Source organism: Peromyscus californicus, unplaced genomic scaffold, assembly GCF_007827085.1.
Source record: "Peromyscus californicus insignis strain IS unplaced genomic scaffold, ASM782708v3 Scaffold_8__1_contigs__length_139910024, whole genome shotgun sequence".
In the NCBI taxonomy this organism is placed as follows: domain Eukaryota; kingdom Metazoa; phylum Chordata; class Mammalia; order Rodentia; family Cricetidae; genus Peromyscus; species Peromyscus californicus.
This window is the reverse complement of record NW_026294606.1, coordinates 9,958,727-9,975,039: the sequence shown is the minus strand read 5'-3', so window position 1 is coordinate 9,975,039 and position 16,313 is coordinate 9,958,727. Positions and strand designations below refer to the sequence as shown.

General features: G+C 43.7%; 1 protein-coding gene and 1 long non-coding RNA gene across 4 annotated transcripts in view; both read right to left on the bottom strand.

The window, feature by feature from the left end:
- The window catches only part of LOC128104252 (uncharacterized), a 65,509-nt gene that overhangs the window by 8,789 nt on the left and 40,407 nt on the right, over nucleotides 1–16,313 (bottom strand). Inside the window, exon 5 of one of the 3 annotated variants that reach the window (XR_008215925.1) lies at nucleotides 14,424–14,894. The exons of the other annotated variants lie outside the window; for them this stretch is intronic. This is a non-coding gene — a long non-coding RNA (uncharacterized LOC128104252). Of the gene's footprint in view, nucleotides 1–14,423; nucleotides 14,895–16,313 lie in introns of those variants that run through there. 3 annotated transcript variants of the gene reach the window in all.
- Nucleotides 2,006–12,810, bottom strand: Thoc3 (THO complex subunit 3). Its single transcript, XM_052729094.1, has 6 exons — nucleotides 12,465–12,810; nucleotides 11,683–11,839; nucleotides 10,344–10,548; nucleotides 6,468–6,629; nucleotides 6,274–6,374; nucleotides 2,006–2,288 (listed from the first exon to the last, which is right to left on the bottom strand). The coding sequence occupies exons 1-6, from the start codon at nucleotides 12,729–12,731 to the stop codon at nucleotides 2,125–2,127; spliced, it is 1,056 nt and encodes a 351-aa protein (XP_052585054.1). The 5' UTR covers nucleotides 12,732–12,810; the 3' UTR covers nucleotides 2,006–2,124.

Below are 16,313 nucleotides of genomic sequence, written 5' to 3'. Positions count from 1 at the left end.
GCCCCTAACAACCTGACTGCCAGAATGCTTCTGTAAAATCTTGATTGCTTCTTCTCGCCACCTTGTGGTTTTACGGTGTAAAATGAGAATGCAAACTGGACCCAGGCCTGAGGCCGTTCGAGAGCTGTCCTGGCTTTGGTCCACTTGTGACATCTTCTTCTCTTACATTCTCATTGGTGTCAGAATGCTTATTCCAGAAAGATCCCTACAACTGGGATATCTGCCTGGAATAGTAGTATTCAGGAGGTTGAGGCAGGAGAATTGTGAGTTCAAGGCCAATTTGGGCTACAGAGCAAGTCTCAGATAGCCTGAGCAACAAGATGAGAACTTGTGTAAAACAGAATTAGCACACTGACTTACCTCCATCTTCTGTTTGCTGTCAAGAAAGTTCAAAGTCGTGTTAGTTAAGTCATCCATGTAGGTCCTCACTCTTTACATATTTTTCTTTTTTTAATGATTCCATTTTTATTTATGTGCACTGGTGTTTTGCTTGCATGTATGTCTGTATAAAGGTGTTGGATACTCTGGAGCTGGAAATACAGTTGTGGGAATTGAACCAGGGTCCTCTGGAAGAGCAGCCAGTGCTCTTAACCTCTGAGCCATCTCTCCAGCCCCCTCTTCACATATTTCTATTACATTTCCTCAAGCTTGACTTTTAATTTGTATTTGTCTCAATCTGATTTTGTATTTATTTCTGTTTTACAATGTTTCTCTATGTTTGTCCTAATTTGTTATATACAAAACCAGACAGAATGAGGCCAGACAGACACCATGTAATCAAATGACTTTAAAATACTGCAGCAACCCAGTACTGCAGTCAGAGTCCTCAGTTAGAATGTTAAACAGGATTATAAACTCTACATCTCAGATTTTAAAACTGCAGTATCTTCCTGGAATAAAAATATAACATCATAACTTTAGTAGCTTCATAATAAAAGCCAGTTTTATTAAATGCTTTTTTTTGGTTTGTTTTTTTGGGGTTTTTTTTTTTTTTTTTTTTTTTTGAGACAGGGTTTCTCTGTGTAGTTTTGGTGCCTGTCCTGGATCTCTCTGTAGACCAGTCTGGCCTGAAACTCACAGAGATCCACCTGGCTGTGCCTCCTGAGTGCTGGGATTAAAGGCATGTGCTACCACCACCACCCGGCTAAATGCTCAATTCTTAAAATTATTTTTAAAAATCCCATCCCTATCCTGCCCTCCCTCAAAATAAGTAATGCCTAAGCAGCATCATGCTCAACAAACTCTGCCATGAATCTAAAGTTCAGAAGACAGGGTTCTGCCAGAGGACATCTATGGTAGTCATGTGATGGCTAATCTTGGCTGTCAACTTGACTGCATCTGGAAATCACTGAAACCCAACCAGCTGGGCACACCTGTAAGAGATTCTTCTTGATCATTTGAGGTGGGAAGACCCACCCTAAATCTAGGCCACATTCTTGTGGCAGTATAAAAGGACATGGGAGAAGGAAGCTTTTGCTGTCTGCCTGCTTGTCCTCACTCTTCACACCAAGTTCATCTATCCTGTTACTGAGACGTTCCTTCACTGGTATTAGAACCAACTTCTTCAGGATTCCAATGTAGACTGAAGACCAGCAGCTCTCTAGGGATTCCTCAGGACTCCAGTGCCAGATTAGCTCTACAGAGACATCCATCCAGTCTTGACCTTTCCATCAGGAGACATCTGATGTTAGACTACTCAGAAAACAGGCTGTAAGCCACTCTGATAAATCATGCACACACACACACACACACACACACACACACACACACACACACACACACACACTCTTATCAGTTCTGTTCCCTTAGAGAACCCTAAAATGGGTCCTGATCCATATTTACAAAGCCCTCATTAGCTAACTGGCAATAGGGGGTGAGGATAGAAACAGCTAACACAAAAACAAAAACCAGGAAAAGGGGCGGGGTGGGGTGGGGTGGGGATGTAGCTAAGTGGTGTAAGGTCAGTTCAATTCTCAGCACCACAGAGGATTAGGGATGCACAGTCTGACCAAAGGTTTTGTAATTTACGACAATTTATAAACATTTAGCGTGTCCACAAAGTCCAAGAGAACAGATCAAACTGTACAAAGGAAGGCCTTTGCCTCTCCCTGTCAGGCCCTCCTCTCAGGAGTCGTTCGGAAGCCCAAACAGCTTCACCGTCCCCGCTTCCCGACTGCTGTCGTATTTGCCATCTTTGTCATCACAGGCAAATGCCAGGAGAGGCCGCTTGGGGTGCCAAGCCACGGTGAAAGTCGGGGACTCACACTGCACCTCCCACAGCTTGTCTCCTATAGAAAGCAACACAAAGAATGTTACTAAGCAGCACAGTCACTAAGCACTCACAGAGAACACAAAGGCAGAGAGATGTCACACACAAGTAGGTGACAGGCTCTGAACCTCTACTCTGTACTCCCTAGAAAAACAGTGAACAGCTATCGTTTGCTAAGCACCTTATAGATAGCCTGAACTTTCCTGGATGCCAATGACAGCCCCGTAAGGCAGTTTTTAAAACTATTTTATGAATGAGAGGGAGCGGTGTCTTAACACAGTGACATCTAAAGAAACCAGTAAATGAGGCAGTTTGTCTCAAAGAAACAGATGCTGCACACCACAAAGCCTTGCAAATAATTTTCCCCAAAAGTTTACTTTCCTAATTATACATGATTTCTTTCAGCTCTGCTCCAATTTTTCGCCCTAACTTAAGAGTTAAGCCTTTACAATGTCAGGAGCTGGAGTGATGCTCTTAGCAGCTAAGGGCATTAGCTGTTTTTCTAAAGAACCCAGGCTCGATTCCCAGCACCTACATGGCAGCTCATAGCTATGTTTAACCAGTCCAAAGAGATCCAACACCCAGGAATCCAACCCCCTCTTCTGGCCACTATGAGCAAAAGGCACACATGTGATGTAGATATACATGCAGACAAAATAGACATACACATCAAATAAATGTTTGGTTGTTTTTTTTTTTTTTTTATTTTTACAAATGACTTATAGTGTAGTGCACATCTAACAGGTCAACTGTATGGCCAACGAATTATATCGTATACTATAAAGATGTATTTGCATGTATCTGTTTAAGTACATATTTTTATGTTTATATACGTGAAGTATTTAAAGTAATTCTACGTCAGGGACACCGATCTACAGCTTGTCTGAGTAATTTCGAAGCTATGTGGACACGCCCAGTGGTCTGGAGGCACTCACCAGTCCACAACTCACACTTTTCTGTAGGTGTTTAATTCTACATCATTTGTTGTGGGTTTAGTGAGACAAAAACTTCACACAACTCAAGAAAACCAAAGCAATCATGAAAAAGCCTGAACTGTTTCCCAGGTAACCATGCAGCCTTACAAACCAAATACTGTGCTGGCTAGTTTATGTCAACTTGACACAAACTAGAGTCATTGGAGAGGAGGGAGCCTCAATTGGGAAAATGCTTGCATAAGTTCTGGTGGTTGGCAGACCTATCGGGCATTTTCTTAATTAGTGATTGATGGGGAAGTGTAGTAGAATATTATTTTAAGGGGTGTTACTTTTGCTTATGTTGCATTTGTTTAACTCTGTGAAGCTGTGTTACTGTGCCTGTCTAAAACACCTGATGGTCTAATAAAGCGTGAATGGCCAATAGCGAGGCAGGAAAAAGGATGGGTGAGCTGGCAGGCAGAGAGGATACACAGAGGCAGACTCTGGACAGGGAGGAGAACTCCAGAGGCCAGCCACCCAGCTAGCCACAGAGTAAGAGTAAGATTTACAGAGCCGGGCGGTGGTGGCGCACGCCTTTAATCCCAGCACTCGGAAGGCAGAGCCAGGCGGATCTCTGTGAGTTCGAGGCCAGCCTGGACTACCAAGTGAGTCCCAGGAAAGGCGCAAAGCTACACAGAGAAACCCTGTCTCAAAAAACCAAAAAAAAAAAAAAAAAAGAAAATAAAAGAGTAAGATTTACAGAAGAGAACGGGAAAAGCCCAGAGGCAAAGGGTAGTCGAGATAAGTTAAGAAAAGCTGGCTAGAAACTAAGCCAAGCTAAGGCCAGGCACTCATATTAAAAATAAGCCTCCGTGTGTGATTTATTTGGGAGCAGGGTGGCTGGCCCCTGGAGTCCTCCTCCCTCTCTGGCTCCTAGCTCTCCTCCCTGCCCAGATTTCTCCCTCTATATAGTCTCTCTGTCTGCCAGTCCTGCCTAACCTTTCTCCTGCCTTGCTATTGACAGTTCAGCTCTTTATTAGACCATCGGGTGTTTTACACAGGGACAGCAACACAGCTTCACAGAGTTAAACAAATGCAACAAAAACAAAAGTAACACACCTTACAATAATATTCTACTACAAGGAATGGTCCCAACCACTTTGGGTGGGGCTATCCCTCGGCTGAAGGTCCTAGTTTCTATAAGAAAGCAGTCTGAGCAAGCTATAAGAAACAAGCCAGTAAACAGCACTCCTCCATGGCCTCTGCATCAGCTCCTGCCTCCAGGTTCCTGCCCTGTTTGAGTTCCTGTCCTGACTTCCTTTGATGAACAGTGGTATAGAAGTGTAAGCCAAATGAACTCCAAATTGCTTTGGTCATGGTGTTTAATCACAGCAATAGTAACCCTAACTAGAGTAAATACCCCGATAACTTACTGCAAAGCTTAATAAATGACATACAGTGCTAACTACATGAGACTGTGCTACAATCCCAGGCCACCAGTTCAAACAGACAACTGCAAACTGTGTGGTATGTCTGAAAACTGAAATAACTATTAAAATGAACTTCAACTCCACACATTATCAGGAATAAAATCAAAATTCATTCTTACCTTGTTTCAAACTTAACTAACAAAAATATTCAGAAATTATACCTAATGTTATTTACATTAAAAAAAATAAATAAAAAAAATACATAGAAAAAGACTGAAATGTACAAAAAATTAGCAACAGTTATCTCTAAATTATGGACCCAAAACAAGTGAAGCCGGCAAAGTAGCTCATCAGATAACGGCATTTACCAAGCAACCCTGCTGACCTGAGCCCAACCGGAAACACTTATTATCAGTGACTGGTTTGTATACCTGCTCTATACCTCCATTATACCCAAGGCCGCATGAAAATTCTCAGGCAACTTTGCGCCCGACCCCTTTGGGCCATGACTGGAGAGTTTGCCCTAAAGGCCCTGCATTGCTGAATAGCTGGCAATGCTCACCCAAGACTAATAAGCAGCTCTTTAACACACAGGTCCACTATCCTCTCAGAGTATTTATACATGCTGTAGAGGTTCAATTAGGACTGTTCTGGCCAGTCTGGACTGTCAACAACCTGTGAAGGGGTCTCACTGAACTTCTGTCTCGATGAGGCATGCCTGTGAGGGGCTTTCTTAACTGAGTTCCTTGAGGTGGGAAGACCCACCGAAATGTGAGTTTCAGGGGCTGGTCCCTGGACTGAATGAAAGCAGGGAAGCTGAGCACAGGCATTTATCCACGGCTCTCTGCTCCTGGCCATGATGCAATGTTCTGTCCGGCCCCCATTATAATGGGCTGTAACCTAACTGTGAGTCTGAGCATCCTTTCTCCAGGAAGCTACTTCTGTAAGGGGGTTTTATCACAGCTACAGGAAAAGAAACGAAATTAAGACTATCACAACTTGGTGATAATTATGCAAAAATCAACACAAAGACAAAAATTCCTTGTTTTCTCTCATTTGGGGGGTCCTAGATTTTACAGACACATAAAATCATGTACTTACAAGTTACTTCAAAGTAGAAGCCAACTGGGGAACACAGAAAACTGTCATGAGTGGTCAGAAAGGGGCAGCAGGGTTTGGGGGCGGGGGGGGGGGGGGGAGGGGGGGGGAGGGGGCAATTCACACAAATGCCCAGCTCTCTGTCTGTTATTTAAAAAGCTTTTTAGCCAGTCATGATGGTGTATTACTTTAATCCTAGCACTCAGGAAGCAGACAGATGGATCTCTCTAAGTTCCAGGCCAGCCTCATCTACATCAGGAGTTCAGGCCAGTCGGAGCTACAAAATGAGACCCTGTCTCAGAAAAAAAAATACACTTTTTATAATGGACAAACTAATGCAATGTGAAGTATTTTCCTACAGCACTTCCCTTCAAACCTGGCACTTTCTTCCTGCTTTTTTGTCCCATCATTACATGAAAATGACAGTCATATCAACAAACTTGTCTCAGCAAGACAAATCCATTTCTGATAATGCTAGTGAAGTAGCGGTGTGCAGAGCTAAAATATGACAAGAAAAGGCCTGAGGCTGGATATCAAACACAAAGGATTCAAACTAAGTTACCTGTCTCTACTTCAGCTATGTCAATGAAATGATCCTCTGAGGCCGACGCCAGCATTTTTCCATCGTGGCTAAAACTGAGGGTCCTCACAGGCCAATCCAATCTATGAGAGGACGGACAGAAACATCAGAATTACCCCAAAGAAGGAAGGAACAGCTAATTTATATAATAGGAAAAGTCTGACAGAATTACTTACCTGGAAAAGCACCGCACACACACTAATTCATCGACATCCCAGAGGCTGACCAAAGCATCTGCACTTCCTGTGGCAAAGTATTTCCCCATGGGGTCAAACTTGATACAAATGCAGTTAGAAGGATGGGCATTGATGGACTGCACAGGCTTTAGTTCAGGGTAGCTGAGAAACAAGACACATAGCCATCAATGTGCAGAAAAGGACTGTGGCACTAAACACTGAAAGAAAAAACAACAACAAAAACTTCCCTACTTGAGAAAAAAAAAGATCTGCTCAAGCTACTAGAAGAGCACAACACAGGCCTAGGTAAATGAACCTATACTATTTAACACCAAGATAAACTAGTGAGGTTACTGGACTTCACAGAAAATTACATCATCTCTGGACTTTCTGAGAGGCCCACTTTGTATCAAAACAAAAGTAAGAGTGGCACACCTACGACACAGAAGCAAGAAAATGAAGCAGGACTATTATACCTAGCAAAACTATCCGACACAAGAAATACAAGAAAACACAGTAAAGTACCTACAAGTTTATAAATTTATAACTCCTCCAATGTCCACAGCCAACATGATGAATTTTCTTTTGTTTGGTTTAACCTGGGATTCACAGCAAACTTCTACCTCTCCACCACAGCATTTGTGCCCCTCTCCCTGCATTACTCACTCACACAGTATCTGTGCCCCACTCCCTGCATTACTCACTGGCACAGCAGTAAGCATTGACTCTTATGGACCTGAATTTTAGTACCACATTTTCATTTACTTATAGAACAAATATCCACTGAGATCCCATTATTAAGATAGGCATTAGCCGGGTGGTGGTGGCACATGCCTTTAATCCTAGCACTTGGGAGGCAGAGCCAGGAGGATCTCTGTGAGTTTGAGGCCAGCCTGGTCTACAGAGCGAGATCCAGGACAGGCACCAAAACTACACAGAGAAACCCTGTCTCTGTCTCGAAAACCCCCCCTCAAAAAAAAAAAAAAAAAAAAAAAAAAAAAAAAAATATATATATATATATATATATATATATATGCATTAGCAATTCAATGGAAAACAAGACAAGAATGGTCCTTTTCACCATGACATTGCTAGTAATAATGAGATAGAGATAAATAAAATACACATTATGATACAGAATTAAGAAATGCTTCCACAGGAAGTGCATAAGATACACTAAAACCACAACACAGTAATCTTCAAATGCATAGAAGAACACATACTGGAGAGAAGCCCTATGAATGTCATCAGTGTTACAAAACCTTTGCATGACACAGTCATCTTCAAAGGCATAAACAAAAACATACTGGAGAGGAAAACCTATGAATATAATCAGTATGGTAAAGCCTTTGCATGTAATCAGTAATCTTTAAAATCATGAGAAAAGATCTTACTGCAGAGAAACTCTATAAATACAGTCAGTGTGTTAAAGTTTTGCACAGTATACTGGAGTAAAACTTTTTGTGTTCAATCAATCTGTTAAAACCTTTCCATATTATAATAGTCTATCTGGAAAAGATACTGAGGGCATCTTATTATAAAGTAGTTGGTAAGATCTTTAGCCAAAACAATTATAATCAGTTATAGAAGAGTATATATCCTGTAGAAAAATATTTGACAGTGTCAACAAACTATTCAAGCATTACAATGTCTGTTTTTATGTTGTATGCACCAGCAAACTCATTGAAAAAATGAATTTATGAATTTTGAAGGCTTATGTATAGGGTAGATGGGCCAGATGCAGAAACACACTCTGACTCTGAAAACAGAGCCAGTGAAAGACACACCCTTTGCCCCTAAATCAGAGGAAAAAACACACCCTGACCTGAAACTGTGGAGGGGCCCCAAAACAGCTTGACTACACAGCAGCCATGATAGGCTTAAGGGCCAAGACACAGCTTCTGTGATAGGCTTACTGGCAGGCAGCACCCAGATCCAGGAAAAGCCTTAAGCTGACACCACCCAGGGGTCCACCCAGGGATGGGGAAGTACCTAACATCCCAAACATCCCAACCATTAGATAAAGTGGCCAGATGTGCTTGAGTCTAGCACACATCTATTTTTGTTTTACAGATACCCCTAGACAATTGTCAGCCAATCAGGGTCCTGAACCCTAGAAATCCCCTCACCCCAACCTCTGCTATGATAAAGCCCCACCCTACCTGAGCTCAGGGCTCTCTGCTCTCACCGCTGCATCAGACAGAGAGACCAAGCTCGGAGCTTGAAGAGAATAAAGGTTCTTTGCTTTTACACGCAGGATTCGGTCTCAGTGGTGGTCTTTTGGGGGTCCCCATGATCTGGGCATAACAAAACCAGACCCAAAATGTTAAAAGGGGCCTGTGAAAGAAACACACTTTGGACCTGAAACCAGAGCCAAAGAAGCACACTCTACCCTTGACCAACTAAGAACAAAACCAACCAATCCTTGAGCTTGAAACCATCCAATCCCTGAGCATGAAATCCAGCCAATCTTTGAGCTTGTTCAAGCCCTGTGTCTGTTCAGGTGGCAGCTGACTATTTCTACCCCGGAAGAGGCAGCCGCTCTCCTGGATTCCTTCCTCCCAAATAAATCTCTTGAATGTGTTGTAAGTGGAGACCTTTCATGGAAGCAGATCAGAAACTATTTGATTGAATCAGAGAAGCAATAGACACCTTTACTGGTAAACTCTCTTAAAGAAGTGGAGCATAACTAACAGCTTTTCATCAGAGACTGTTACACTTCTGTAACAATTTCCCCTTTACTTGAGTGAAGCATGGAAGTAACAATTTGGGCTGGAGCAGAGAAGAAATGGACATCTCTGCTGGAAACTCTAGTAGAGCAGAGCAGAGAAATATTTGACAGGTCTACTGAGGAACTCGCTCAGGGGAATGGAGCAGAGCAGGAATGGACATCTCTCCTGGAAAACTCTCTTGGCAGAGTGGTACAGAGCCCAGATGTAACAGTTCCCTTTTGGAGAGGAGCAGGGTTATGACACTCTGTGGGGAGACAATTCCCCACTGAAATCCAGCTTCAGGTATAATCTGACTTCTCAATAGTCAGGGTACCTTTTACCTCTCAGCTGTAGGTATCCATGATATCTTCCCTTCACAGCTGAAGGTATAGCCTGACTTCCAACAGTCAGTGTTCCTTTATCTTCAGAGCTTTAAGTATCTAGGAAGCCTTCCTTTCACATCTCTAGGTATAGGCTGACTTCTGATAGTCAGGTTACCTTTCCCTCTAGAGCTGTAAAACTTGCACTATGAATTTACATGATAATGAAACCCTTTTAGATTTGGTACTTCTCCTATATTGTATGAAATAACTAATTCAGGTGTAAAACTTTACGGATTTTTGTTAGTTCCTTTTTTGTTGTGATACAATGTCTAAGTCAACTAATAAAGGAGTTTAATTTGAAAAAAAGAAAGATACACTAAAACCTTCCTCTAATCTTGGAGAGAAAGCAGGATAGAAGGATGGAAGTTTATAAAGTGAGTTCTAGGACAGACAGGGTTGTTACAGAGAAACCTGTCTCAAAAAAAAAACAAAAACAAAAAGGGATGGAAGTGACTTTGCTACAGGGAAAATGATGTTTAAGCTGAAATGTTAAGGGACTGAATTAGTCACACTAAGGTACATTAAGTCCCTGGGCCAGCTACCTGATAATTAAGTGAACCTTCACAAACCTCAGTTCCTTGTCAAGCCAAATAGAACGACACAATCAATATCAGGGAGAACTGAATAAAATCCAGAATATCTGGCTCAAATGTGCCTAAAAGAAACTAGGATTTTAAACACTCTTCAAGTCTTTTAGGATAGGCTCACCCCAACTCATCTCTGTACCTGACCCAGCACCCAGTGCAGGGGTATGACAGTCCCCCAAGCCAGAACCCCCTCACCTGAGAATGTTGATACAACCATTGCCGTTGGTCAGGAAGAACATGTTATTGTCATTATTCCAGGAGATTTCATTGACCTCAAACTTGAACTGCTCTTCTGCTTTGGAACGGTGTGTCTTGGCATCAATAAAGGTTACAACATCATCCTTGTTGCCCACAGCAATGGTCTGCCCATCAGGACTCCAGCAAATATTAATGTTCTCCCCTAGGAACCCAGATACAATCCATCAGCAACACCATCCTTGCCCATCCTCCTCCAGAAGCTTACTCTGCTATCCTAGAAGGAAGAGCAGAGCTGTCTTCAGCACTCAAATCACCAGGCCAACGGAGTAAAGCTACCACTGGCCAAGTGGTAACTGTGAGTCTAACATCTGTCAAAAGCATCACACCATTCCACTCCCACGTACCAGTCTTGTCATCAAAGTCCAGGAGTCATCCACACTGAACACATTAAGTTAAAATGTTCAACTTCATTGAATCAAAAACGTCATTTTTTCACACTTTATTATCTATAATGCATTTTAAAATCTATCAGAATGTGTGTCAAGAATTTTGTTGTGGGAGCTGGGTGGTGGTGTCACACACCTTTAATACCAGAACTCAGGAGGCAGAGGCAGACAGCCAGGTATACAGATCAGTTCTAGGACATCCAGGGCTATACAGACAAACCTTGTCTCAAAAAACAAAAACAAAATAAAACAAAACAAAAATGCTTTGTTTGGGGAAAAAAAAAAAAGAATTTTGTTGCGGGGCTGGAGCATCTGGCTCAGCACTTAAGAGCACTGCTATTTTCCAGGGACCCAAGTTAAATTCCCAGCACTCACAGTTCACAACCAGCTGTAAATACATTTATAGGGGATGAGACGCCTTCTTCTGGCACCTGTACACATGTAGCACACACACATGAAAATAAAAAAATCTAAAAACAACAAAAAATGCTTCTTTAAAAAAAATTTTAAATGACCTCTTAGGGTCAATTATGATAGACTTAAGATTTACAGGATACTATATGAAATAAACACAGCGTTTAAAAGTAATGCAAACTTTCCAATCATTTATTTGAAACCAAGATCAAGTTTCAGCCATTCTAACCCGCCAGAATCTCCCAAATTCCCCATGCCTTCGCACATACTGTTCCTCTTTGTACTGTCTGCATTGCTCTCCCACTCACTCTGACCAACAGTTACTATAGCTGATGAAAAAAGTGCTCAGATTCTATTCTTCTTTGTCTCCTCCAGGCAGACATATATACCCCATCCTGATAAGCCATGATGACGAGCACCAGTTACAAAGAATGCAGTACATGGTTTCCACCCTAGGCTCCTCTTTCTGAAGTTACCTTTAGTGTTCACAGTGGCAATGCACTTTGTAGTCCTCACATCCCAGATGCGGATGGTTTTATCTCCAGATGCTGTGACAAAGAGGTCAGGGTTGCTTGGGTGCCAACAGAGCTGATCCACACTATCTCCATGTCCCCGGTAGTTGTTTTCTTTGACCTTAAAAGAACAGAATCCGGATGCCACTTCACACAGATGTACATGCCTGCACATGCAACTTAACTTTCATCCAAACGGTGGTACCTTGGAACCAGCAAAGATCTGGATAATTCAAAAGAATCCAGTCCCTTCCAAAACTTCCACCCCTGTGAAGTGCTGAGCTTCGACACTGGCTCTCCCTCTTGCCCTTCCTGCCCTCCCTTCTTTTCTCTCTTACCACCACCATCATCCCAATCCACTTGTCCACTCCCAAAGGATGTGCTATCATTTTCAAATAAAACCTCCTCGACACCCTAGGGACTCCACCCCTCCATCAGTTCCTAGCCACTCCCCGCCAGGGCTTCCTTCCCAGGGCTCTTCTAGACCCTCACCACTCCCGGCCAACTGATTCAATCCCCCCTGGCCCGCAGTCTCTTCACCACTCATCAGCCACTATGTTCACACTCCGCTCTCCTCCCAACTCACCCCACTCTTCGCACTTACCCCAACTCTTCCAGTCCCACCACATCCTTCCTCATCACCACCAACACAGGTCACGCTCTTATCCATTCCTCCGCCCCCTCCTGCATTCTCTTCCTCCACACACAGCCCTCTTCCCGGCCAGGGCTAAGCCCTACAAGCTCACCAGCCGGTCCTTCTCCAGCAAGAACACGCTGGCAGTCTTGTCGAAGGACCCCGAGGCCAAGCGACGGCCGTCACAGCTCCAAGCCACCGAGTGCACCTTGGCACTGTGCGCCGGGAACTCGCGCGTCTTGCTGTGGCCTCGGAACAGCTCCTGCATCCCGAGCACGTAGCGAGACGGGCCACTGCTCACAGAGCACCAGGACGCCATCGAGCCGGGGCCGCTTTGGCAGACCGGCGGGGGCCCCAGGATCGACGTGGGCACCGCCATACCTCCCTCAATAAGGACCCTCGCACCGGCAGCTAGACAAAACCGGGCCTGGCGCCGCTGCCGAGCGCATGCGCCGAGAAGAGCGTCGCGTCACTCCGCGCAGGCGCGTTTCACCTGCCCCGGGACTGCAAATCCCGGCATGCAACGCGTGTCCACCTTTACCTTTTGGAATAGCAATGATTCATTCGTCCCTAAATTTGCTTCGTTTTGGAAGAGTTCAACTTTTTTAATGAATGGTCTTCTTACCTGTTTCTTGATAGTCTCGCTTATACGAAGAAGAGAAGCAAGATAAAGCCTCCAGTTTACCTACCAGTAAAATATCTTTTTTCCTCTTTTTTTTTTTTTTTTTTTTTTAACCCGAGGCAGGGTTTCTCTGTGTAGTTTTAGTGCCTGTCCTGGAACTCACTCTGTAGACTAGGCTGTCCTCGAACTCAGAGATCAGCCTGCCTCTGCCTCCCCCGTGCTGGGATTGAAGGCATGCAACCCCTAGGGCCAGGCTAAAAATACCCTTTTTATAGTTGTTTTTTCACTACAAGGCCCTCATCCCTCCCTTAAAGCAGAAGGCCTTAGCAAGATCTCGCTCCAGGAGAAAGGTTAACTGTTTGTAGAAATAAGGAGTTGATAAGAGGTGTGGGTTTGTTGGTTTGGGTTGGGCAAGGTTGCTTGGTTGATTGAGGGTTTGGTTTGTTTGGGGGTTTTGCTTTGTCTTTTGATCTTGGTTTTTAGAATATATTGCATATGTATGATAGTAAATTTTTAAAAAAGTGAAAAGTAAAATGACCATTTGTGTATGCCACACACATCTCAGATCCTCCCACTTCTTACGTCTCTCTTAAAACAAAAGATTTCCAGCTGGAAAAGAATCAATGATGAACGTCCAGGATGAGCCGAAGAGCTGCGAGCTCGGGGTAGGGGCCACAGCAGTATATAGTACATGCTCAACATATACTATATACTTGTGTGAAAATGTCCCTACGAAGCCAGCTGTGGTGTCGCAGGCTTGTAACTCCAGCACTGAGGAGACAGGCGGGCAGACCCCTAGGACTCACTGGCCAGATGTCTAGCTTCCATGGCAACTTCTACGTAAGTGAGAGACCCTGTCTCCAAACCACAAAACAATAAATGGTGCCTGAGGAATGACCTCCAAGATTGTCCTCTGGCCTCCACATACACACAGATGTGCACACACACCCACAAAGGCACAAACATGTACACACACATATACATGAACTTTTTTTTGTGTGTGTGGTGGTGTGGAGGTTCAAGACAAGGTTTCTCTGTGTAGCTTTGGAGCCTGTCCTGGAACTCACTGTGTAGACCAGGCTGGTCTTGAACTCAAAGATCCACCTGCCTCTTCCTCCCAAGTGCTGGGATTAAAGGTGTGCTCCACCACACTCAGCTAATAATATTTTTAATTAATTTATTTAAAAGAAAACAGAGGAGGTGGAGAGATGGTTCTGTGTGGGAGCCCGTTCTCGGGTTCCTCGTGGCTTTACCCAGCAGGTCCGCATAGAGGATGATTAGGACCACGGGCCTGAGTGCAGGTGTCTGAGATGGTCTGCACTTGGCTGTGCTGGGGAAGGAGGCCTTTTGCTCCACCCCTTGGCGTCTCTATAAAAACCCTGGGGCAGAGACAGTTGGGGCCCGTTGGAATAGGTTCCAGGCCCTCTCGAGGCTATCCTTTATTTTCTATCTGTTTATCTCCGCAAGATTCTCCGCAATAAATCCTTCTAATATTTCCTGCTGCTCACACTCAAGAAAACTCTGGGGAACTGTGGGGGTGGTTGGGTAAACGCCCCACAGAATGGCGCCCGAACAGGAACTAAAGAAAAAAGAAAAAAAGGGACTGAAGAAAAAAAAGGGGGGACTAAAAAAAGGGGGGACTAAAGACAAATGAACAGGGACTAAAGACAAAGTAATAGGGACTAAAGATAAAGGAAAATAATAGTTTTATTACAGAGTTTTTGGCGAAAGTGCTGAGTCAGCCCTGCCAGTGGATAAGGCATGCCGGTGTTATGGAAAATATATATTTTTTATATATATTGAGAGGCAGGGGTTTTATCCTCGAGAGAAAAGGAAAGCGGACTGGAAGGATGTCCGATGCTGCAGCGAAATTCTCTTCTGTAAAAATTTTCTATCTTCTATCCCTTTCTCAATTTCTATCTGAAAAATAAGTATAAGGCATAGGGTAGTAAAATAGTGTAGGAAAAACTTAGAAGTGTAAGATTGTGTAGGAAAAAAATAAGTAAGGCAACTAGACAAAAAACTCTTCAATTTTCTAACTTTGGGGGGCTATGAATGCAAACTGGGGGAAAAAATCTTTCTTTGGGCTTTACGGGTAGTAAAACTCTTCTTTGAGCTTATGGGGAAGAAAAAGTTTCCTATGGAAGCTTTTGACCTGGGGACAGCTGAAATGCTAAGTCCAAGCAGGAGAAAGTGTCTTCTCCCTGAGGCAATAATGGGGGTGTAAGAAGTCAGAGTTTAAAATTGGGAAGTTTGGGGAAAAGTTGGTCTTTCTCCTGGGGGAAAAAATCTTTCTCTTAACTAAAAGCTTTTCTTGGAAAATTTTGGGGGAAAAAAACTCTCTAAAAAGCCTTCATTCTCAAAAGCTCTTAAAAACTAAAGCCTTTAACTTTCTCTCAGAAGGACAAATTAGAATCACCTGAAGATATTAGTATGGGGACCACCTGTGATTAGCTCAAAGGGAAAACAACAAACCTCTTAAGACAGCAAAACCTCTCTAAGTTCTCTTTCAAGCTTTAAAAATCATCCCTGCAATGCAGGAGGCAGGGACAAGTTCCTAAAAACCTCTCTAAGCTCTGTCTCTTCAAGCCAGTAAAAGACTGTGGGTCAGAGTACCCTGAGGGAAACACTTGGGAGAGTGCGGGTAAAGAGCTACAGAGCCCAAAGGGCAGAAAACTTTACCTGAGAAAAGCAAAAAAGCCAAGCTTTTCAGTTACAGCCAAGCTGAGGCATCAAGGGTTCTGAGTGAGCATCTTTGAAAAGGTGCTCCTAATTGTCCTAATGCAAAGATCCCCTGAAGCATTGTATCCTCACTTCTGACCAAAAACCCAGAGGTGACTGGCCAGCATCTCTGAGTTGGAGTGCATTTCGGGGATACTAGGGTTCCTGCAGTTGTAAACTTCCTGGAGCACAGAGCTGAGGCAGGAAGGTGCAGGACCCAGGGGAAGATTGCTAATGAACAACCAAAGCTAAAGCCGGTGGGAACGGCACAGTTATCCACTTTCCTACAAGTCCCGGGTTGATAGGTCCAGAGCTGCAAAAAGAAATCTGAGAAAAAGCTTTCCTATCAGAGTAAGGACCTTTCTGGGAAAGCAGTAAAGCTGAACTGTGTCTGAAGCAGTTGTGCTGTTGAGTCAGAACGATGTCTGGGGAAAGAGCCCAGCCAGGGCAGAACAGAACTATCCAGGAGTAAAGCTTTCTTTTCTGTCAGAGAAAGCACCTCTTTGAGAAAAGCTTTGTTTCAACTGACTCCCTGAGATGAGGGAGTGTAGCCCTGAGGGGTGATTGCCTCTGGCATAAGCTCTGTCCTTGAGCACCCGGACAAGCAAACACAACCCA